General features: G+C 47.9%; 8 protein-coding genes across 8 annotated transcripts; 4 read left to right on the top strand and 4 right to left on the bottom strand.

Annotated features, from left to right (window-relative positions):
• Window positions 1–27: 27 nt before the first annotated feature.
• On the top strand, window positions 28–2,164 carry LOC6612535 (histone acetyltransferase Tip60). The gene is made up of 5 exons (XM_002037007.2): window positions 28–181; window positions 249–375; window positions 430–1,654; window positions 1,756–1,968; window positions 2,034–2,164. Coding segments are annotated over exons 1-5 (1,626 nt in total). The 5' UTR covers window positions 28–121; the 3' UTR covers window positions 2,035–2,164.
• LOC6612536 (augmin complex subunit dgt4) lies at window positions 2,089–2,819 on the bottom strand. Its single transcript, XM_002037008.2, has one exon. It carries the CDS (start codon window positions 2,733–2,735, stop codon window positions 2,169–2,171), a length of 567 nt encoding a protein of 188 aa, XP_002037044.1. The 5' UTR covers window positions 2,736–2,819; the 3' UTR covers window positions 2,089–2,168.
• A 409-nt stretch (window positions 2,820–3,228) lies between these two features.
• LOC6612537 (tRNA (cytosine(34)-C(5))-methyltransferase) lies at window positions 3,229–5,840 on the top strand. The gene is made up of 3 exons (XM_032725449.1): window positions 3,229–3,425; window positions 3,503–5,327; window positions 5,386–5,840. Exons 1-3 carry the CDS (start codon window positions 3,366–3,368, stop codon window positions 5,742–5,744), a joined length of 2,244 nt encoding a protein of 747 aa, XP_032581340.1. The 5' UTR covers window positions 3,229–3,365; the 3' UTR covers window positions 5,745–5,840.
• Window positions 5,841–6,242: 402 nt separating this feature from the next.
• LOC6612538 (thymosin beta) lies at window positions 6,243–7,184 on the bottom strand. The gene is made up of 3 exons (XM_002037010.2): window positions 7,049–7,184; window positions 6,863–6,976; window positions 6,243–6,721 (listed from the first exon to the last, which is right to left on the bottom strand). The coding sequence occupies exons 1-3, from the start codon at window positions 7,182–7,184 to the stop codon at window positions 6,582–6,584; spliced, it is 390 nt and encodes a 129-aa protein (XP_002037046.1). The 3' UTR covers window positions 6,243–6,581.
• Window positions 7,185–11,036: 3,852 nt separating this feature from the next.
• LOC6612539 (beta-1,3-galactosyltransferase brn) lies at window positions 11,037–12,387 on the bottom strand. Its single transcript, XM_002037011.2, has one exon. It carries the CDS (start codon window positions 12,342–12,344, stop codon window positions 11,367–11,369), a length of 978 nt encoding a protein of 325 aa, XP_002037047.1. The 5' UTR covers window positions 12,345–12,387; the 3' UTR covers window positions 11,037–11,366.
• Window positions 12,388–12,475: 88 nt separating this feature from the next.
• LOC6612540 (DNA repair protein complementing XP-A cells homolog) lies at window positions 12,476–13,864 on the top strand. Its single transcript, XM_002037012.2, has 2 exons — window positions 12,476–12,869; window positions 12,939–13,864. Exons 1-2 carry the CDS (start codon window positions 12,712–12,714, stop codon window positions 13,669–13,671), a joined length of 891 nt encoding a protein of 296 aa, XP_002037048.1. The 5' UTR covers window positions 12,476–12,711; the 3' UTR covers window positions 13,672–13,864.
• Window positions 13,865–14,392: 528 nt separating this feature from the next.
• On the bottom strand, window positions 14,393–16,241 carry LOC6612542. The gene is given in 3 exon segments (XM_002037014.2): window positions 14,393–14,497; window positions 15,381–15,460; window positions 15,496–16,241. Coding segments are annotated over 3 exon segments (762 nt in total). The 5' UTR covers window positions 16,086–16,241; the 3' UTR covers window positions 14,393–14,405.
• A 229-nt stretch (window positions 16,242–16,470) lies between these two features.
• LOC6612543 (cap-specific mRNA (nucleoside-2'-O-)-methyltransferase 1) lies at window positions 16,471–19,546 on the top strand. The gene is made up of 2 exons (XM_002037015.2): window positions 16,471–17,468; window positions 17,569–19,546. Exons 1-2 carry the CDS (start codon window positions 16,820–16,822, stop codon window positions 19,284–19,286), a joined length of 2,367 nt encoding a protein of 788 aa, XP_002037051.1. The 5' UTR covers window positions 16,471–16,819; the 3' UTR covers window positions 19,287–19,546.
• Window positions 19,547–21,533: the final 1,987 nt, after the last annotated feature.

Below are 21,533 nucleotides of genomic sequence, written 5' to 3'. Positions count from 1 at the left end.
TCGACATTTTTAAACCGCTGATTCACTGTGACGCTAATCGATTGGTCGATAGTTCTTTCCGTCTCGCTATCTGGCAATATTGCTGTTTTGGGGGGAAAAAAAACGAGTAAAATATAAACAAATGAAAATTAACCACAAATATGAGTTCGACGACGATGTGGCCTCCATATGCGAGTCAACGGTGGGTTCCGCTACGCCTTGGCGTGTTATGGGTGTTCATTCTAATGGTTTTAACCGCAAACATGCAGGCCGCCCTAACCGAGGGATGTCGTTTGCCCGTCAGGATGCACAAAACGGACGACTGGCCACTGGCGGAGATTGTGAGCATCAAGGAGCTGGATGGGCGCCGGCAGTTTTACGTGCACTATGTGGACTGTGAGTACCGGGTCGTTCAGTGAGAGCATATTTAGTATAACCGCCAATCCGCAGTCAACAAGCGCTTGGACGAGTGGGTCAACGAGGAGGATCTGTACACGCGAAAGGTGCAATTTCCGCGGAGGGACGGCTCTCAAACAGGCACCAGCACTGGAGTGACCACGCCCCAGCGCCACCATTCCCTAGCGGGCAGCGTTTCTCGGCCAACATCACCACAACACACTGGTTCGGGGGCTCTGGCAGCCATCCCCCAGACTCCTACTGGTGCATCAGGGAGTGTTCCTCCCCCTGCTGGCATTCCGAACTCTGTGGCTCCACCAGGAACACCCAGCAGTGGGGGAGAGCTTGTGAATGGCAACAATCTGGCCGCAGCCCTTCAGAAACGCATCAATCGTAAGCGAAAAAACCACGGAGGCTCGGCCCATGGACACCACAGTCTGACTAGTCAACAGCAGCAGTCACATCCGCATGCTACAACTCCGCAGACACCTACGGCTACGCCCGCCCATGTGACCGGCGACGGTTTGATAAGCGGAGCGGCCAATGAGGATGGTGATGGGTCGCAGGATGGCAAGACGCCCACGCCGAGGCAGTCGGGCAGCATGGTTACGCACCAGGACGACGTGGTCACCCGCATGAAGAACGTGGAGATGATCGAGCTGGGCAGACATCGCATTAAGCCCTGGTATTTCTCACCCTATCCGCAAGAGCTGTGTCAAATGCCCTGCATCTACATCTGCGAGTTCTGCCTGAAGTACAGGAAGAGCAGGAAGTGCCTGGAGAGGCACCTGTCCAAGTGCAATCTTAGGCATCCGCCGGGGAACGAGATTTATCGCAAGCATACAATTTCCTTCTTTGAAATCGACGGCCGCAAAAACAAGGTGTATGCCCAGAACTTGTGCCTGCTTGCCAAACTCTTTCTCGACCACAAGACACTCTACTATGATACCGATCCGTTTCTCTTCTACGTTATGACAGAGTTCGACTCGCGCGGCTTCCACATAGTAGGGTACTTCTCCAAGGAGAAGGAGAGCACCGAGGACTACAACGTGGCATGCATTCTCACAATGCCTCCGTATCAGCGCAAGGGCTACGGCAAGCTGCTCATTGAGTTCAGCTACGAGTTGTCCAAGTTTGAGGGCAAGACGGGATCGCCGGAGAAACCATTGTCTGATCTGGGTTTGCTGTCCTATCGATCGTACTGGGCGCAAACCATACTGGAGATATTTATCAGCCAAAACCCGAGCACGGACGGCGAGAAGCCCACCATAACTATAAAGTATGGCTAGTTCTAAGCTTAAAGTAATACATTTTCAATCCACAGAGATTGTGCTTCATTGGCGAACCATAGAATCATGCTCCCAAAACTTTTGTTCACAGCGACATCTGCGAATGCACATCCATCAAAAAAGAGGACGTTATCTCAACGCTGCAGAACCTGAACCTAATCAACTACTACAAGGGCCAGTACATCGTGTGCATCAACCGGGTTATCATCGAGCAGCACCGACGAGCAATGGACAAACGCAAGATCCGCATCGACTCAAAATGCCTGCACTGGACACCCAAAGACTGGTCCAAGCGCTCCAAATGGTAATCTCCTCATCTTCTCCCTATAAATAACTGAGTTTAAATGTGTGAATGTGTTTTTTTTTTAGATTTCCGCTACCAATATTCTTCATCGGATGGACCTGGCTTTGTTGTAGCTTATAGTTTTCATTTACAGTTTCCGTTTTTAATGTTATAAACTAGTTTATATCATACAATATCATATATACTTTTGAGACTACCGGCTAGTTGTTTGTTTCTCGCGGTGGGAGAAGGTCCTCCACAAGTCGGTCCATTGCCTGTATCATGCCCATCTCCATACCATTCTCCAATCCATCGACGGCGGTACGCAAACTTCTTAGAGCTTCCTGGTTCTGGGCGAACTCCCGTTGCTGCCGGCATAGATTTAGGCGCGGTTTGTGGGTGCTGTTCAGATGCTCCAGGCACTGCTTCACATCGTTGGAGTCCAGAATGGCGGGACGCAGATCACTGCCCAGTTTGGATCGCAGACTAGCGATATCCTTGGCCGCCTGTTCGACTTGATTCACATCAGATACACGATGGGCATCCACGGCCGCCTGCAGGGCACCGCACTTCAGGAGCCTCGCCAACCGCCCAAAGTCCCGCTGATACTCACACTTGGCGTCCAGCCAAATGCGCACTTGCTCCTCCACCTGGCGCTTTACATTGCGGCTGTCTTCCTGAAAACGGCGCATCGCTTCCAGGTGCAGCAGGTATTGGATGTCGTCCATGGTGCCCTCAGTTGCTAATGCTGGAGGTGTGGTCGTGGTGGGTGTGGGTGGAGTTTCCATGGTGGCTCACAAAAATTTCTTAGTTTTTAAGTGGGAAATTCGGATTCGATTGCCGACGCTATCGCTTTCGCAGGTGCTATCGGAAACATTCGATATCAGCTAACGGCGATTTTTTTAAATTATAAGCGCGTAGCTATTCCGGTCAAATCTGGCTATTAATAGCTATGTAAAAAAGATCTTAACATATTAAGAAAGTGTAAACAACAAAATTTGTAGATTTCCTTATATAAACTAACAAATTATTCGAGTTTCTAGACAACTGAATTAAGTTGTTCGACTTTGCTTATCGATAGTTGGGAAACCAGATTTTATTGATTTTGGGGCTAAAAATGTAAGCCATGCAAGCAAAGTTAACGTCTCAATATAAGTCAAGTCCTTACACCACTCTTTCGGCACGAAAAACAAGTACTGTAAAAAGTAATTCCCTTTCAATTCAATTTCACTTCTTTAGAAGCATATTTCACCTTCCCTTCCAAACACCAAATGTCCGGCGACTCTCGCGCGCCAGTGTTGCCAGTTAGCCGGCGAACACGTTTTAATTGTTCGTTTCGTTTAGAAATATAAAAACGCTTGCTTAATTCTTTTTAAACGTATTCGGTGGACTTAATAACTTGGTCTTGATATTGATAAATGGGTCGAAACAGGAAGCAAAATGGTTTCGCGGCTCGCAAACGTCAAAAGCGGGAGAATGTGAGTCACCTCAATTTGAAAAAAGAAACATTCCACGTTTTTAGATTTTATTGTTAAATATACTTTCTGACGTAAAGGGTTCCAATCGTCCTGATCATCAGGCGCTGCCGTATGAGGAGATCAAAAGGGATAATGCCTTCTTCATCAAGTACTACCAACTGCAGAAGATCTGCGCCACCGAGGAGGAGTGGACGCAGTTCCTTGCGTCCATCAGGGACAACCTGCCCACTACTTTCCGTGTGACAGGTTTTAGGGACGAGGCCAAAGCCCTGCTCTCCATTATTGAGACGCAGCTATTCACCGAGTATGTGAGGGCGGTGGCCGAGCTTCACCAGAAGGCGCCCGAGGATGTGGAACGGCCGCTGTGCCTGCCCTGGTATCCAAACGGGCTGGCTTACCAGCTGCACCTCACCCGCAAGGACATTCGACGCTCGGAGCCGCTCTACCGGCTGCACAACTTCTTAATTGTGGAGACCACGGCGGGCGGCATCAGCAGGCAGGAGGCCGTATCCATGATTCCGCCAATTGTCCTGGATGTGCAACCCACGGACAAAGTTCTGGACATGTGTGCTGCGCCAGGTTCGAAAACAGCCCAGCTCATTGAGGCGCTGCACGCTGCTCCCGAGGAACACAAGATTCCGCCCGGCTTTGTGCTGGCCAACGATGTGGACAACAACCGCTGCTACATGCTGGTTCACCAAGCCAAACGCCTAAACTCGCCCTGCTTGTTGGTGACCAACCACGACAGCAGTGCCTTTCCCAATCTCCTGACCACGAAGCCGGACGGCTCAAAGGCGATCCTTAAGTTCGATAAGATCCTGTGCGATGTACCTTGCTCCGGCGACGGCACACTGCGCAAGAATCCAGACATTTGGCTTAAGTGGAACCTGGCACAGGCCTACAACCTCCACGGCATTCAATACCGCATCGTACGTCGTGGCGCTGAGATGCTGGAGGTTGGCGGCCGGCTGGTGTACTCCACCTGCTCACTGAATCCCATCGAGAACGAGGCGGTGCTGCAGCGGATCATCAAGGACGCCGACGGTGCATTGGAGCTGGTGGATGCGGGGCACCTGGTGCCAGGTCTTAAGTACAAGCCAGGCATGACCGACTGGAAGCTGGCCACCAAGGAGGTGGACCAGGTCTTTACCCGCTTCGAGGAGGTGCCTGAAAGCCTGCATACCATTATACGTCCCGGTATGTTCCCTCTGCCGGCCGACGAGATGGCCAAGATCGGGCTGGAGAAGTGCCTCCGCGTATTGCCGCATCTCCAGGACAGCGGCGGCTTCTTTGTAGCCGTGTTGGAGAAGCGTCGTCAGCTAAGCTTCGAAAAGAACGATGTGGTGGAGATGGTGCAGCTGAATGAGACGGCCAAGCAGCCTGCAGCTGAGCCGCAAGTGGACGAGAATGGAAAGCCCATCGAGGAGAAGTCCGTTCCGTGGGGACCGCAGCGAAAGAAGCGACGTCTGCATGGCTACAAGGAAGATCCTTATGTCTTCTTCGGCGAAAATGACCCTGACTACGAGGCGATCAAGGAGTTCTACCAGCTGGACGAATCCCTTAGTCAACGATGTCTCTTAACTCGCTGTATCACGGAGAAAAAGAAGAACATCTATTACTGCTCTGACCCCATCCGCGATTTGGTGCTCAACAACGAAAACCACATTAAGATCATCAACACGGGCGTTAAGACATTCGTGCGCTGCGAGAACCGGCACACGGTGCATCCCTTCCGATTGGCCCAGGAGGGCCTCCAGACCTCCAATGCCTTCATGGGCGCTAGCAGGAGAATCCAGGTGGAGCGGGAGGACCTGGTGATGATGCTCAATTGCACTGATCCCACGCAGCCGCCGTCGACTCACGAACTAAAGAAAGAAACCCAGGAGCGCTGCAAGGAATTGGGTAAGTTCGACCGGTTCCTATGCTCTGACGGTGGGCTAATAATGGTGTTCCATTTCAGGTGTGGGCAGCTGCATACTTAAGTACGTGGACCAGCGGTTCACGTTGTACACTGTGGGCTGGCGCGGCACCTCAAGTCTGCGCGCCTATGTCCAAAAGGACGAGACCATACACATTCTCCGCCTGCTGGGCGCTGATCTCAGCAAGTTTGAGACCAATAAGTACGAGGACGCGAGAGTGGCGGCTGCTGCTGCAGCGGACGCTGAAGCCGGCAAGAGTGCCGAGGCCGAAGCCGATTCCTCCAGCGATGGTTCCGCCACGGAGTTCACATCCTCTGGCAGTGGCGCTGTTGATGTCCCAGTGGCCGCCGAGACAACAGGCACACCTATGGACACCGAAGTGGTGGCCACCAAAAGTTAGTGTTTGTCGGGAGTAGCTATGACATCTAGCATTTAAGCAAAAGCATATGTAAGCATATTTACCACGAATCAAGAGTTTATACTTCCCGAATTTCAACCATGTGTTTCTTTTATTATTTGAGAGTTTTTCCGGACCCGGAGAGAGCAAAAGTCGGTGCAGTTTTAGTACGCTTTTGTTATAAAATGTTACATTTATGTTTTTATTTTTCCCAGTATAAATATATCGTATGTAAAGTATATAAAAAAAAGTTCATTAAAAAACTACACATACTCTTTATATAGATGCTTTTCTACCGTATTTCTTTTTGTTTTTCTGTTTTATACGCTTCATACGTTTTGCGTGTCTTTTTAAAAAGTATTTCTCATATATTTGCTGTCTTTTCTTGTGTAAATGTTCTTGAGTGTGTTGGCTGTTGTATTGCTTTGTATCTGCGTTTTATTCTTCCTCTGATGATGATGTGTGTGTTTGTCGTGTGTTTTGGAAACATTTATGCACAAATATATATGGGATAGACGAATGTTTATTTTATGTTAATTACGCTGTAGGAATGAGACTGGCTCTCTTGCTTGTTAATACAAAAAATATATATATAGGTAAAAATATTTAAAAAAAAACGGACAACCGAAATACGATAATAGTAAAATACTTTTGCTATCACGCGCATGCGCAGCGGTTCGAATAACTTGGTAGCATTTGAAAAATGAGAGGGAATAGCTTTATACGTATAAAGAGTGAGATGCGGCGAGTCGAAAAAGAGAGATGGGGTGACTGAGGATCAGATCAGATCGGATCGGATCTCAGATCTCGGATCGGAGAGGACCACTTGGAGCCCCCATTTTAAGCCTGCTTCTCGGCCTCGATCACCTCCTTGGTGGGCAGCACGTTCTTCTCGTTGGTCTCGGTGTGCTTCAACTTTTTCGCATCAAAGTTCTCGATGCCGGCGATGAACTGATTCTTCTCCTTCTCCTGCTCGATGGCTGCAATTTGAGGTTGAGAAATAGAGAAATAACAACACAATTACAGAGCCTGCATTGGCCATCTAAGGCAGGCTGCCTTTTATGGCCAGACCATATGTATGTACAATATGCCACATACTAGATGGCCTACAATGAACGCACCTTCCTTATCGGGCAACGGGTTCTTCTCGTTGGTCTCCGTGTGCTTCAAGTTGTTCTGATTGAAGGCGGTGATGCCCTCGAAGATTGACTGCTGGGTCTTCTCGGCAGCCACATCTGTGAGCCAAGGGGATTAGACTACGGTGTTCACGGTTTCGGCCTTTCACCAACCATCAATAGCCAACTTACCTTCGGCGGTGGGAAGAATGATCTTCTCCTGGGTGCTGGCGTTCTTCAGTTTGTCCTGGTTGAATCCCTCCAACTGGCTTTTCAGGTTCTCGGCCACCTTGGGCAGATCCTTGAGTGCTGGTGCTGGGGCGGCCATCTAAACACAAAGTTTTTTGATGAGTTTCAAATTACTTGCCTTGATAGTAAACGTATCTATTCATTGGGATCATTTCTTTTTCTTGTAGCTTTAATTGCTGATCGATCACTAGTTAAGATCTTCGTTTCAGTTTGCTGACACACCCAATTGATATGGGAATTATGATAGTGGTTTCACCTTAGATAGCAAAGTCTTAGGCACAAAATTATAAAGAATATTGATACTAAATTAATAGTACATGGGAAAAAGGAATTTAAAGACGACAACAAACGAAGCATACAAAAAGTTACTGTTACAGTTACTGTTTGGCTTGGCTCGCCTTTTTGTTAGCTTATTAACAATTGAAAAGCAAACGAATTTCCCATGTAAACATTTCAAGTTAGAAACAACAAATCCAATTGGAGCCGAACCGGAAGAGGATATCGATGTTATTGGTGAGTAAGAGGAAGCCAACTTTCCGATTGACAATTTGTTGTTCTTCACTGTTTGCTTTTGTTGATACTGTGTTGCGCCTTAATAAATAATTCATTTTCTTTAAACAGAAATGTAATATCTCTTTGTTGACCGTTGATTTCTCAAGCGATAGCCATATGGAGAAATGTGGGGCGATAACGATGACTCAAAGGCACGCACACACACACAGGCGCAGCAAGGACGAGTCATGTTAGTGTGTGTTCCTATCACAAGGAGGGAGAAAGAAAGAGGAAGCGGTCCGGAGTGGAGAGAGCGAGGAGTTCAGCGAACCTTTCCAACTGGAAACAGATTAAGACTCCAATTCGCTTTGCTGCCGTTCTTGGCCTTTGTTTTTAGCACTGGCATTCTTATCAGAAGACATGTGTACTTGGTCGAGCGGTTAAACTGCATTTTATCACGTTTATTTTTAGTTGCGAAATTCGAGTGTGCGTGGCACATAGCATGCCCCCGAGTTCCAATCAGAGTTGCGCCGGACAAGGAATCCTCTTTGTGCACCGATTGGTATCAAGTCATCAGTCGGATTGGGACTGCATTGCATTCGATTGAACAGCTGCGCTGAAATGCAATCGGTACAAGGGCAGCGACCGCACCAAAAGCAATACGGAGAAGAAGCAGAGAAGCGGAGAAAAGGCATGGCGAATCTATATTTATTTATTTGCACATTTATGGCCATAAATGGTCGGAAAGCTGCGCCTCAAGCGGCTGGCCAATCACGTTGATTGACTAACTGACTAACGGCCGCCGATTTTCCCGCTCTCCCCACTTCCACTTCCCCCTGCGCAAAAGCGGATCGCTCGGTCCGCTCGGTTCATGCAGCACTTTTATCACGAATCTAGGCCCGACTTGCTGCAATCCCACATATATTCCTTACTCCTCTGACTAATCCAAAAATCAATTGATTTGCAGCAACTGATGATGATTAATTCATACTATGTTTGATTGCGGGAACTGAACGTCCAAAGCTTTACAACATTTATCAGTTGTGACAATCGATCGCTTCAAATGCATAAATTTTTATATTCCTATTTGTGGACATGGTGTTTTAGATCGCTCCGTTTGAAGTTCGATTAATTGGTCATCGTGTAAACGACGAGTTTCTTATTAGTCAGCTCCTTGCACCGAACAAAGGAGAGGCCAACAACAACAACAACGTCGCATACATACAAAGTGGGAGCGATGGCGACTCGGGGCGACGAGGAGGTGATTTTCACGGAGGTGGAGGCAATGAAGTTCGCCGTGAATCAACTTCCAACTTCGAAATTCGAAATATGGTCGTCCCGCTTAAAAGCCGCCGATGAATCACCGCACATTGCATACATACAAACATAGATATGTACGTATGTGCATATGTTTGCTGGTGAATTTATCGTTGCCCACGCAGCTGTGCTTTTTCTTCGCCCGACTTTGTAAGCTTTTCTTCTGCTTTCTTTCTTCCTGTTTTAGTTAATTCCCTAACAGATATACACACATATAAACATATGTAAATCTTTTGGCTCTTTTCGGGGGTGTGAGTGAGACGGCGCCAAGAGACCGTTAAAAACAAAAGACACTGAAATTTTGTTGGGAATAAGAATATGAATATGCACATTTGCACGTATATAAGTACATAACAGACTTACATACATATGTATGTAAAATAAAATGAGTCAAAGCCGCTGATGCGTGGCAACCAGCCGACGAACGGAGTGCAAAAAGGAGGCGAGAAGAAAGGGTGGAGATAGCGGAAAGCAAAGGAGCTGGAGCGCCGGAGAGATGGGGAAATGAGAAATGACAGACACGTCCGCTTTGCATTTACACCCTCAACTCCTGCAGAAATGCATAAGTGTGTATGTGTAGCAAGTGATAGACAGAGAGAGAGAGAGAATGAGAGGGGGGTGGCAGAGCGAAAGGGAGGCGCAATCGGCGACTTGCAATGAATTTTAAGCACATTGTTGTTGCGCACATTATATACACATTTTATGTAGGCGGCTGCGTTTAGTCATATATTCAATTTCAAAATCGCTGGATATTGGATATCCAAGTGACACAGCACCACGCCCAGCACAATTCGCCACTCGCCAGCACACACATCGCACAGTCGAGGTCGCACAGATAGTGACTTCATCCTTGTGAAATGTGCATATGTACATATGGCTATCTTTCCAAGTTCACTTTTCGTTGCTATTCGCCAGCAAGAAGTGCTCAAACTTAGTTGATTTAAAAATGGCTCACTTTGGAGTAGCGAGAGTTTCACGAACGCCTCTTTAACAATTCAAATTCCAAGTTCCCTGGACTAATTACTGCTGTATTTGCAAAGTCTGCGATACTCAAGGCACTAAATGAATTAATTAATTTGCAGGACATAGTGTCATTTCTCTCGTGCCGCTCACAATGGGGGAGGATATTGGCCATCGACAACACATGCGCCCCGCCCAAGTACGCACACATATGCACATGCACATGCACATGCATACACACACCGGCAAGCAGACGGCAGAAAAAAAGCAGTGAAAAATGCCGGCCGGCACAAGCACACACACATACGCGCAAATCTGAAGTTTGAGCCACACAAAAAAAAAAATAATAATAGTCAACAATAGGGGCGACGACAAAAGCGCTTCAACAGCTGCAGAAAAAAGTTACAAAGTAGCAGGAAAGAAATGGAAACGAGGAGAAAGAGCAAAAAGTAACGGACTAGACCAGCACAATAAATATTTATAACAAATCCGCTGCCATTTTCGCAATCAATGAAGAAGCGCAGTCAACATAAACCAGTTAGGATTCCCCAATTACCCCTGTCCCATCTTACAATGGCAAAAACGAAATTACCGGCGATCCCCCAAACTTAACGAAAATCGACATAAATCAAAATTTCAATCTGCAAGTGGAAATGAAACTCACCTTGATTTGGTTTTTTTTTTTTTTTGGATTGGCGAAGCGGACTACTAAGCTGTGATGCTGGCGGGGTCGGCCTGATGTATGTCTCTATGTATGTACACTTGGCGAAGCTGGGCCCTCGATGGTCGCGAAGCGGAGCTCTCGACGTCACAAATTTAATACTGGCGCTCGGCGGTGAGCGCCGCTTTTTATATGGCGGCGATACTATCGCGTTTGCGTGGCTGCGACGTTTTTGCTGGGCGGTTGCGTGGTCACACTGGGCCCTGTTGGTGGTATTTGGATATGGTCACACTGAGAATTTGGCGCCCTTCTGCTAGCGGAGACACGAGCCATCTAGCTGATGCAACAACCATGCTTTAGGGTGGCAATTTTAAGCTTCGCTGAAATACAGCCACACTGCGAATTTGGCGCATTCTCGTTAGCGGAGACACGAACCCCATATAGCTGATATAACAACCTTGCGTGAGCGCGCCAATTTTAAACTTCGCTGAAATACAATAATTTATTTTAAGTTTTTTATTCGCTTTCCTATGCTAATCAACATTATATTGCATTAAAAGGTATCAGCCCAAACATACGTTATCCGACATTTGCACATAATCTCTATAAATATGAATTGAATCAACTGCTTTATCATTACGCTTACAATTAGAATGAATTACTCTTGCGATCTTGCACTATTAGCACCAGCTGCTTGGTTTAAAGTCTCACTGAACGGTTGAGGTATCATCCACTGCTCCTAATACACTTTATAAGGCTGTTGTTTAGGTGCTGTCTCGTTCGTATATATGTACAATCTGCAGCGCTCTTCAGTGCAGCCTGTTCTTGCTGCTACGCGTAGTTGGCGGATCGGCACTCGTTCCACACCCGCGTCATCTCCTCGGGATCGCCGAACTCGTGCGAGGCTATCACCGAACTATAGCTGTCCGGACCCTTGTACGACGGCCGATGAAAGCGGAAGTCGTCGCAGTGCTGAAGGGAAATGCCAGCTTTCAAGGCCACGATGCCCAGGTAGACGTCGTCGAACCGGAAGAGCGGCAGGTGAACGCTGGCAGCATACAACTGGCGCAGTGCCTTCTGCGACAGCATGAACGCGCCGGCGGTCACGTACGGTGGCCACCGATCGAAGGGATATTCCTCCAGCGAAACGTACCACTTGCTGAACTTGTGGCGGAGCGGCGATGTCTGAAACACGTGCCCGGCGAACAGCAACTCCGGCTGGTGGCTCCGACGCCCCCTGCCCAGAAACTTGAGCACGTTCTTGGCCGAAACATAGTAGTCGTCGTCCACGAAAAGATAGAACTCGCTGCGATTGAACTGCTCGCTAGCCCAGCGCATTCCCAGCATGGTTTTTAGCGTGTTGTTGAAGTAGGCGTCCGTGAAGTCCGCCTGCAGAATGTCGCCATGCTCGCGGGACTCCCAAGCCACGTCTTTTTCGCTATCCTCGGCCGTGCCCAGTAGGAACACGCGACGCAGATGGACGTCGGAGAATCGACCCTCGTAGCCCCAAGTCCGGCGAATGGCCTCCCGCCGCCGCGAATTGCCCACGGCGCTCTTGATGAGCAGCGTGAGCCGCGCAGGCTGGTCAACCGTCACCTCCGCCGTGATCGAGGGCACTCGCAGGTAGGCGAACTTGTCCAGTCCAGAGGATGCGGACCCAGATCCAGTGTCATCGTCCAGCGGGTAGTGGAAGTGCCGCTCGAAGTCCAGCTCGTGCAGGTGGGTCAGCAGGCCGCAGTAGTCCACCAGGAGGATGAGGGGCAGCACCAGGAGGCAGCGCAGCAGCAGTTTGCGGTGTTTACTTTGCATGGCGACCAAAATAAAAACAAATCCGCCAGTGTGACCGTGATGCGGCGAAAATACCAAACGCCCATCCATAGTACGGCCCAGAAATGAAATAACTTAGACTAAAAGCATACAAATTGAGTGCTTACAAATCGAAAAAGTCATTTTAGAGTTGAATGAGAAGTGTGACATTGATATATTTATATGTACAAAAAAACTCTTTTCACATATTTTAACTTTTCCGCCAATAACAGTTATTTACTCCGCGTAAAAGCTGGCTGCACTGAACAAACAAATTTCCGTGGAATGACAAATCGGCAAAAAGAAGCATTTTATAAACAAACTTTCTGAGAAGTTGCGCGCACAAAAAACTAAAGCTTGTGAAATCGCCATGTCTGCGGAGGTCTCTACCAACGAAGCTGCTCCGCCGGCGGAGAAGATGTCCAAGCTGACCAATGCCCAAAAGGCGCGGATCGAAAGAAACCAGGCCAAGGCGCAGAAATTGCGGGAGGCCAAGTTGGTTTCGCATCCATTCAAGGAGCTGGCCAGGTAGGCTATCCATTAACCAATACTCCCGACTGGTTATACCTAACCCGTACTTCGTCCAATTACCGACAGCAACAAGGAGGGCGGCATCCATCCGGAGGCGACTCTCAGCCAGGGAAGCTCTGTGATCAAGGTGCAGGGCACCAAGTACATAGACTCCGGCGGGGGCTTCCTGCTCGAACAGCCTGTTCTGCCCACGGCCGTGGGGCCAGCGGGCCTCAATAAGTCCGGGGAGGAGGCGCCGCCAATTCTGGACGACGCCATTGCCATTCCTGTGCAGTACGAGGAGTGCCTGGAGTGCGGTGACGTGTTCGCCGACTCCTATTTGTTCAACAACTTTGGGCATTCGGTGTGCGACAAGTGCCGTGACAAGGATGAGCGCTACGCGCTGATTACCCGCACCGAGGCCAAGGCAGAGTACTTGCTGAAGGACTGCGACTTCGACAAGCGGGAGCCCAAACTGCGGTACATAAGTCGCAAGAATCCGCACAACGTGCGTTGGGGCGAGATGAAGCTGTATCTGCATCTGCAGATCCACCAGCGCGCCCTGGAGGTCTGGGGCAGCGAAGAGGAGCTGGTGCGCCAGCACGAGGCGCGCGAGGACAAGCGGGAGGAGGGCAAGGCGCGCAAGTACAACAAGAAGATGAAGCAGCTGCGCATGGAGGTGCGCAGCAGCATCTACACCAAGAAGACGCACGAAGTTCACGAGCACGAGTTCGGACCGGACACCTACGATGAGGATGAGGACACTTACACCCACACCTGCCTCACCTGTCCGTACAGTGAGACCTACGAAAAGATGTAGGTCGATGTGCAGAGCACACAGTCGCCTCCTCCAAACGTCGACTGGATCTGAAGCCATCGAAAACTGAAAACCCTTTTTTTATACCACCATCTTAAGTTCCTTACTTTGTAAACTCATGTTACATTTAAAACCTAGTTTAGTGAATTCTAAGTGAATTTTGTAATTGAACTAAACACAAATGCCCATGAATCAAGTGCTAAAATGTGATTTGAATTTGGTTTAAAACAACATTCTGGTCCATTTCAGCAACGTCGCGTTGTATATGGCTTCATATTGCGTGGAATTATTTATTCTGCGAATTGGCGAATATCTCAAGACGGCGCTTGTGCAAGCGGTTGATTCCGTTGAACACCACGTCGATGGCCATGTTGGCCAAGTTGAGATCGCTGCCGACGAACATCTCCTCCAGACGATAGAATAACGACTGCAGGCGGCGATACACGTGATGCATGGGCGTCATATAGGCGGACTCCTCGTCGGATACGCCGTGGTAATCCTTATCAACTGCAAACTCCTGCTTTTTGAAAACGGTTTCCGGTTCCATCTGGAAACGCATCTCATTGACCAACTGCCCAAGCAGTTTAAACTTGTACTCTTTGTTTGGTATGTTCCGTATCAACTTTCCTCCAGATTCGATGGTTCCGCGTTCGGGAGTTTCAGCTGGAATCTGATTCAATCTATCATTTGTACGCCCCTCCATGTTAGAGACACACAAGCCGGGATATTTTGGTGCTTTACTGGAATTTTAAGCCAGCTATTTTAAAACTTTTAAACGTGTGAACAGTGAGGTTGTGCTGTTCGAGTGCCTAGAACTATTGACTGCCTTCTGGAAGACTAACTCAACGGCTACTAAAGTCTACTAAAGGCTGCTGTGATTTCCTTTTCCCAACATTCTACTGGGTTGTAAGTGCGCCAGTACCAGCAAATGTATCTGGAAGTTAGTTGCTAGCAACACTGATTGCAACGTAGCGATATGTCCCCGGGTGCATCCGCAACCTTTGTTTCAGCAACATGACGGTGGTGTGTGGGGGGATCGGATTGAGTGGCGCCTCTCTTGACCAGAATGCCGTAAAAAGGGTATACTGAAACGTTGAAAAGTATGTAATAGGTGTAACATTGTTTCATTGTTTGTAAGTTGCATTTCTTTGTCCAGTCAAATGCAATATTTATATAATGTTAGATTTAAGGGAATAAATTATAATGCATTCTGAATAGATTTGCAGTTCCGGTGAATTTAATAAAGGGGTCGTTGGAAAAGCAGGGTGGGTAGGTGCCCACAACTCCAACCGTGGTCACGTTTTGTGTGTGTGTGTGTTATCCAATATGCGAGTTTTAAATTTGTATCCAGACTTTTTAGTAAAAGAAGTTGCTGCATTTTTTCAATAACAATTGAAATAGTTGGAATGTGATACCTTATTAAGCTCGTAATTAAATCCCCTATCGATCTGTACTCCAGCATGGAATCCTTAAGTTCAGACTATTTTTTAAATTTTATGATGGTATCGAAAATGCGAAAATTTGGCAAAAAATGGATTTCCGAAATTCGACAGGAAAGTTTAGTTATAAGCAGTACAAAAGCAGAAAAATCACAAGATGCGCATTATTTTGGCAGTGCGACCATTTTTGGCCAAGAAACGAGAAGTTTTCTGCACAAAAACCCAAACATTATTAGAAAATTTATTACTTATTGGTAGAGAAACAAATTGAACTGGGAATGCGAAGATTTATCTGAAATTTGTTACAATCATAATGCACCGGGAGCTGTTGTGCTTTTCTTTGCGAATGTTAACTTAAAAATATAGACATTCTTGAAGATTGTCCTGCGAATTGTGGCGCCTGTTCAAACGGCGGATGCCATGCAACACCAATTCGAGGGCTTTGTTGCGATCGCCGCTGACGAACATGTTGTCCAGGTAATTGTAGAAGGACTCCAGGCGGAGACCCAAGCGTTCCTGAGGCGCAACCAGATAGCTGTTCAGCTCAATGTAGTTCAAGTCGAGCCGCAACTGCTCCTCGCTGAAGATGGTCCCAGACTCCTTCTCGATACTCATGACCTTGACCAACTTATTAAGCAACTCAAATTTGTATACCTTCTTGGGTATGTAATCCATATGCTGTAGCTGTTCGTGCAACTCCCACTCGGAGAGGCTTGCAAGCATTGGGGGCTCTGGGGGATTTGGGGGCTTTGCGGCTTCGTTCTCCAATTTCCTCATCATCGAAACCTCGTGCAGAAGACGATAGTCATCGATCAGGGAGCCTCTCTCCAGGCCCAAGGAGACCAGCTCCTCGTCTGTCAACTCGTCGAGCTTGTAGAGATGCGACAGTTCCTCATCGGTTAGCTTACAAATACCGGAGAACTTTAGTTTTCGCGACAGCGGATTGGGGTTCATTTCATCAACATTCTCCCCGTCCATTTTGGTAGAATATTAATAATTCAATATTCAATCTGAATTTTCAGACCAGGAATTGTAGCAAACCTTGTGAACTAGACCGAGCTAGATGTGTTGTAATGACAGAAATGGGTGACTACCCTGTGGAGATCTAGTTCAGAGACTACTTTGACCAAGTGTCGTCTGCTCGAACTAGACAGAAAATGACCTTTTAAAAAAATTTCAATAGCAATGAAAGCTATAGAAAATATGAATTCGGAATAAAATAAATTTCAAATTCCCCGCGGAGAATATATTTGCGGTATATTTAACCACGTTTTTGCTGCGGTATTTATCGCCATTCAGCGTAGGTTCACAAGAACTATGTGTTATCGATAACACGAAGCGTTATTTGTCTGGACTTATCGCACCACCTATCGAATCAGCTGCAGCTGAAAATTAGACCAAAAAGTTATTCTAAATGTGCTTAGATCTGAATCACGCTTGACAACGCAGTCTTAGCCATCTAGATGCCCGATCCGGGTGCGGGATCGGAAAACACTGATCTAGTGTAATAAAAAGACTGTGCACAACGATTCTAAACCGTCGCTCCTCACATATCTTTGTAAACACAAATAAATCGCCACAGAAAGAAAAGTCCCATCCATCCAGCTGATATAATTGTTATTGTATATAATCAATTAATACGCTGCACAAACTCGAGCATCGAGCCGTCTAAAATCCCAGAGCACAGATCAGATTCCATCGCGGCCTTCAAAATGGACGAACCTTCGGACGATGAGAACTCGGAGCCTACGCCCAAGAAGATCAAGCGGGAATGGGTGAAGAGCTACTCGAACAAGGCCATGGAGATGATGATGAAGATGGGCTACGAGAATGACAAGGGTTTGGGAAAGAGCAACCAGGGTCGCTTGGAGCCCATCATCGCCGTTCAGCAGGATGGTCGCCGTGGCTTCGGCCTCAAACTGGACACTGTCCAGTCGTCGGCTGGCCAGTGGGATCCTGCCTGTGAGGTGCTCGAGATACCCGAACCGGTGCTTTGGCTCCACAATCCTGGCAGCCGTGCGGAGGCATACACTCTTGATCAGCTGATGGGTCATGTGGTCACCGGTGAGAAGAAGCTGACCCTCGACGGGGAGACACGCTACTGCGATCCGGCCATCCTGCATCACATCCTCAATGCCAAAACCGTATTCGATGATCTCAACGACAACGAGAAACGACGGGCAAGATCCCGATGCAATCCGTTCGAGACGATCCGCAGCTCCATCTTTCTCAACCGCGCCGCCGTTAAGATGGCCAACATCGACTCCATGTGCGATTTCATGTTCACCGATCCCCGCGATCCCGATGGCCAGACGCTGGTGGGTCGCGATGAGCTCCTATATTTCACAGACATGTGTGCAGGTGAATACATTGCGTTTCGCTTTACTTTCCAAATTTGGATCGTTCTCAATAAACTCGTTTTACACGTAATAATCCTGATCTCCTTTCTGTTGTTGCACAGGTCCTGGCGGCTTCTCCGAGTACGTTCTGTACCGGAAATCGTGGGAGGCCAAAGGATTCGGCTTCACGCTTCGTGGCGCTAACGACTTTAAGCTGGAAAAGTTCTTTGCTGCCTCACCGGAGTCCTTTGACACGTTCTACGGCGTTAAGGACGATGGCAACATTTTCGATGAAAGCAACCAGGATTCGCTGAACGAGTATATCCGCATGCATACGCCCCAGGGCGTTCACTTTGCCATGGCCGACGGTGGCTTTTCGGTGGAAGGTCAGAAGAACATCCAGGAGATCCTGTCCAAGCAACTGTACCTCTGTCAGTTTCTTACCGCCCTGAAGATACTGCGGCCAAACGGCAGCTTCATTTGCAAGTTGTTCGACCTGTTCACACCGTTCAGTGTGGGCCTGGTCTATCTGATGTACCAGTGCTTCCAACAGATTGCCATCATCAAGCCAAACAGCAGCCGTCCGGCAAATTCGGAGCGTTACCTGGTCTGCAAGTACAAACGTTCGGATGCGGAGACGGCGGGCATCATAGCCTATCTGAACACGATCAACCTGATGCTGTCCGATGAATCGCAACTGGACGATAACGACGTGCTGGAGATCTTTAATGCCAACGAGCTGGCCGAGGACGAGGACTTTTTGCGTTACATTATCGATTCAAATAACGCCATTGGCAAGAAACAGATCGTCGGCCTGCGCAAGATAGCAGCATTCGCCCAGAATCTGGAGCTGAAGGAGACCAAGCAGTCGGAGGTGCGGCAGGAGTGCCTGAAGCGCTGGAAACTTCCGGATAAACTGCGCCAGGCACCGGAGAACAAGCCAACGGACAGGCTGCTCGATGAACTCCTTGCTAATTGGGCGAACGAACGCAGCTGGCTGAGTCTGCCGGCCACCGAAATGAGAGGCGTGGCCAGTCTCAATTCGACAATCAACAACGTTGCGGACTGGTATTTTGTGCCGGTGGGGCGCGAGGAGACGAACATTAATGCATGCAGCCTGTTTTTGTGCAAGTCCCGCGGCAATTTGCTGCGCTACACGGAGCACAAGAAGTGGGAGCTGGTGGAGACCGCCTTCGAGGTGCAGCCGCGGTCGATCTTCTTCGGCCAGATTGTGTACGAGTTCTACGGAGAGGGCAGGACCATTCAGCGAATGGCTGCCCTGCACATTATGGATGGTATCTGCCTGGGCGGCATCGATATCCGTAGACGTCCGTACCGCGAGCGCATGAGCATGTGCGATAAGTTTGCCAGGAGTCTAAACAAGCCGTACCGCAAGGAGCGCACTTTTGGAGCGCTGCGCAGCAAGCCCCTCTTTCGCCTGCAGGATATGGGCAGTTTCTTTGCGAACATGCGCCATTATGTGCTAAAGGACAACTCGCAGAGATTCGGAATTGCGCTGGACGACAACAAGTTCTTTGTGCCCGGCGGCATAATGATGTTCTGCGAGCTGACCAAAAATTACGTGTCCGCCCACTCGCGGTCTCGTGGTCAGCTGTACTACTTTAACGTGAGGAATAAGGAGTCGTACTACAGTGATCAGATACCCTTGGAGAAGGCCAACGAGATATTCGCCTCGTTCCGGTTTAGCTTCTCGTGCCGCCTGCTCTGGAAGTGGACGGACCTGCGCCAGGTGGATGAGCTGGCCACCGAGGACAATCCAAAGATCCTGTTCCGCAGCGACTTCGTCAAGTTCATTGCGGACAAGCTGGGCCACAGCTAGGCCAACACAACTTAGCCATAACTATACATTAATTATATATAAGGATATTTTCTTTCTTATTTCTTTTTTTTTTTAACTTCCCCCGCACGCCTAGGATTAATCTAAAAATTTTACACCGGATCCATGCATTTTACTTATTCGACTTAAGTATTCGACGATCCGCATGACCTAAATCATATATACAAAATTTCTTTCGACCATCACTACGAACTATTATATATTCATAGAGCATCATACATGCGTATGAGCACACACGTATATGAAACTGTTTTATTTTCCAAAGGATCTTTCATTTCGAACGTGTTCTTCTTGGCTCTTCTAATAGTAGGAATTCAAATTTCGAACATTTCCGATTCCACTTGAGCCAGTTTATACTTGTATGTGGGTTCGCATTGAACGGACCCACACTATTATACATATTAAGATATATTTAATTAAGAAAAAATATGATTGATATGGGGTCAACTCGTCCCTTGCGTTACGAAGTTGAATATTTTGCGAAAATCTTCAATGGCCCACCATCGCCGCCACCCCGCTTCCCTGGGTGTTGTCAGCGGCAGAAAGTTGCATTCGCAGGTCCTTGCAGCTTAATTAATCACCCGGTAAATGGCCGTAGAGCGGACTTCTGGGGACCTGGGCGTACGGATTCCGTACTGTTTACAGTCGAACAAAAAAGCAAATTGCTGGCCGTACTTGTGCGATTCACGCCACACAGCACAGTTACACATTGGCGAAAGGTAGGATGGGTTCTGGCGATGGTGAGGGGCACAGAACTCCAGGGGTCAGGGGCCAGTCAAATGCCACTGACATGCGCCAGTAATTAACGTCCCATTTTGGGTTAGATTACCCATGAATAATTGCGCCTGTCGCACAGCGAGAAAAGCCGAAACCAATGTCGATATAAAATTAATTGAATATACATACATAAAAATGATAAATATAGATCGAAATATGTATATTTTGATTTCCATAATGGGCGATTTGCTTCCTTTCCAAGTGAATTTAATGTGGTAATTTTTCGCTGTCCATGGCATCTATCTGATGGTTAGGTGCAACAGCATTGGAGCAACGGAATCCGACCGAGGCGGAGATTGGGTTTATTTGGAACTGGAACTGGAATGGGGTGGCACGGATTGGGTGCGCAACTGCATCAGATTGATGATGGTCGGCTTAGGATGGCCAGTTCCCCTCCCTATCCCATCATCCTTACTGGCCGTAAGCACATGCCTGACCTCATCCCACCCCGTTCGTCTTCCATGCGAGGAGTGAGTGTTTTGGAGACTGAAAACTTTGCTAATTGCTTTTTGGCCACGGCTACGATGACGATGACGATGGCCTCGAACTACGTATACATATATATATATATCCGGCAACGGGCCACAGTTACAGCATCCGAAAAATAGTAGTTATCCATTTGCAGTTTAGCTGACTCGCACACTGGACCTTAGGCTATCAAAAACCAAATGAAATTGGCATGCACATTAAAGTTCGAAATATATAATATATAGCGTGCATTCTTATACTCGAAAGAAGCCATAAAATGATAGGTTGCAGTTTTTATAATATTTGCATAGTGCTTGGAAATGAGGAAAAGCCATGGAATTCGGTTGGCAGCCAGTGTAGTTGGTCATGCCACGTCCAGAAAATATGCTGTTTTTGTTGTGCACTTAATTGTGCTTTTTTGGCTGGGCCTACGTTTGTCGACTCAGCAGAGAATTAATTACACACACTCCACTCTATGCCCTCCACTCCATGCCACTCCACTCCACTCCACTGCCGATCCATTGCGATCCGCACCATGCCGCCTGGACATTTCATAGTTTCGCACTGTGCGCTTTATAAATTTTGCACTTGGGCTGCTGCGAGCGTCTTCAGTTGTCAAAACAAATTTTTGCAACTGAGCCATTCATTTGTTACGCAACCCCGGAGACCTTACCCATGCCGGGCCAACGAAAATCCCCGGAGGCCAGCACATGAGACCTGGGTTAGGGATTCTGGATGCGGGTTTCGCCACTGACCGCTGCTGCCCAAATGCAAATGTCATTTTGTGGTCGTTCGAATGAATAAACGAAATTAAATGCAAAGAATTGGGCAGCCGAAAAGAGTTTGACTGGCAGGCAAAAGTCCAAGTAAGGACTCTGGGTTAACAAAAGGATCTCGGGGACTTCAGCCCCGCCCTCCGGTCAGCCATGTGGGACCGCTGCTGATTGACAGGCACCGGAATCGAACCGGAAGCCGGCTATTGAA

The sequence above is a fragment of the Drosophila sechellia genome, chromosome X (assembly GCF_004382195.2).
Source record: "Drosophila sechellia strain sech25 chromosome X, ASM438219v1, whole genome shotgun sequence".
Lineage (NCBI taxonomy): Eukaryota > Metazoa > Arthropoda > Insecta > Diptera > Drosophilidae > Drosophila > Drosophila sechellia.
This window is presented reverse-complemented; position numbering and strand designations above follow the sequence as displayed.

Coding starts and splice junctions, on each gene's coding strand:
- LOC6612543 (XM_002037015.2), top strand. CDS start 16,820: ATGGACGAACCTTCGGACGATGAGAACTCGGAGCCTACGCCCAAGAAG. Junction 17,469..17,568: donor TTTCACAGACATGTGTGCAG/GTGAATACATTG, acceptor GTTGTTGCACAG/GTCCTGGCGGCTTCTCCGAG.
- LOC6612539 (XM_002037011.2), bottom strand. CDS start 12,344: ATGCAAAGTAAACACCGCAAACTGCTGCTGCGCTGCCTCCTGGTGCTG.
- LOC6612540 (XM_002037012.2), top strand. CDS start 12,712: ATGTCTGCGGAGGTCTCTACCAACGAAGCTGCTCCGCCGGCGGAGAAG. Junction 12,870..12,938: donor CCATTCAAGGAGCTGGCCAG/GTAGGCTATCCA, acceptor AATTACCGACAG/CAACAAGGAGGGCGGCATCC.
- LOC6612538 (XM_002037010.2), bottom strand. CDS start 7,184: ATGGCCGCCCCAGCACCAGCACTCAAGGATCTGCCCAAGGTGGCCGAG. Junction 6,977..7,048: donor CATTCTTCCCACCGCCGAAG/GTAAGTTGGCTA, acceptor CTTGGCTCACAG/ATGTGGCTGCCGAGAAGACC. Junction 6,722..6,862: donor CCCGTTGCCCGATAAGGAAG/GTGCGTTCATTG, acceptor CTCAAATTGCAG/CCATCGAGCAGGAGAAGGAG.
- LOC6612536 (XM_002037008.2), bottom strand. CDS start 2,735: ATGGAAACTCCACCCACACCCACCACGACCACACCTCCAGCATTAGCA.
- LOC6612535 (XM_002037007.2), top strand. CDS start 122: ATGAAAATTAACCACAAATATGAGTTCGACGACGATGTGGCCTCCATA. Junction 182..248: donor CCTCCATATGCGAGTCAACG/GTGGGTTCCGCT, acceptor GCAAACATGCAG/GCCGCCCTAACCGAGGGATG. Junction 376..429: donor TTACGTGCACTATGTGGACT/GTGAGTACCGGG, acceptor GCCAATCCGCAG/TCAACAAGCGCTTGGACGAG.
- LOC6612537 (XM_032725449.1), top strand. CDS start 3,366: ATGGGTCGAAACAGGAAGCAAAATGGTTTCGCGGCTCGCAAACGTCAA. Junction 3,426..3,502: donor AACGTCAAAAGCGGGAGAAT/GTGAGTCACCTC, acceptor TCTGACGTAAAG/GGTTCCAATCGTCCTGATCA. Junction 5,328..5,385: donor GGAGCGCTGCAAGGAATTGG/GTAAGTTCGACC, acceptor GTTCCATTTCAG/GTGTGGGCAGCTGCATACTT.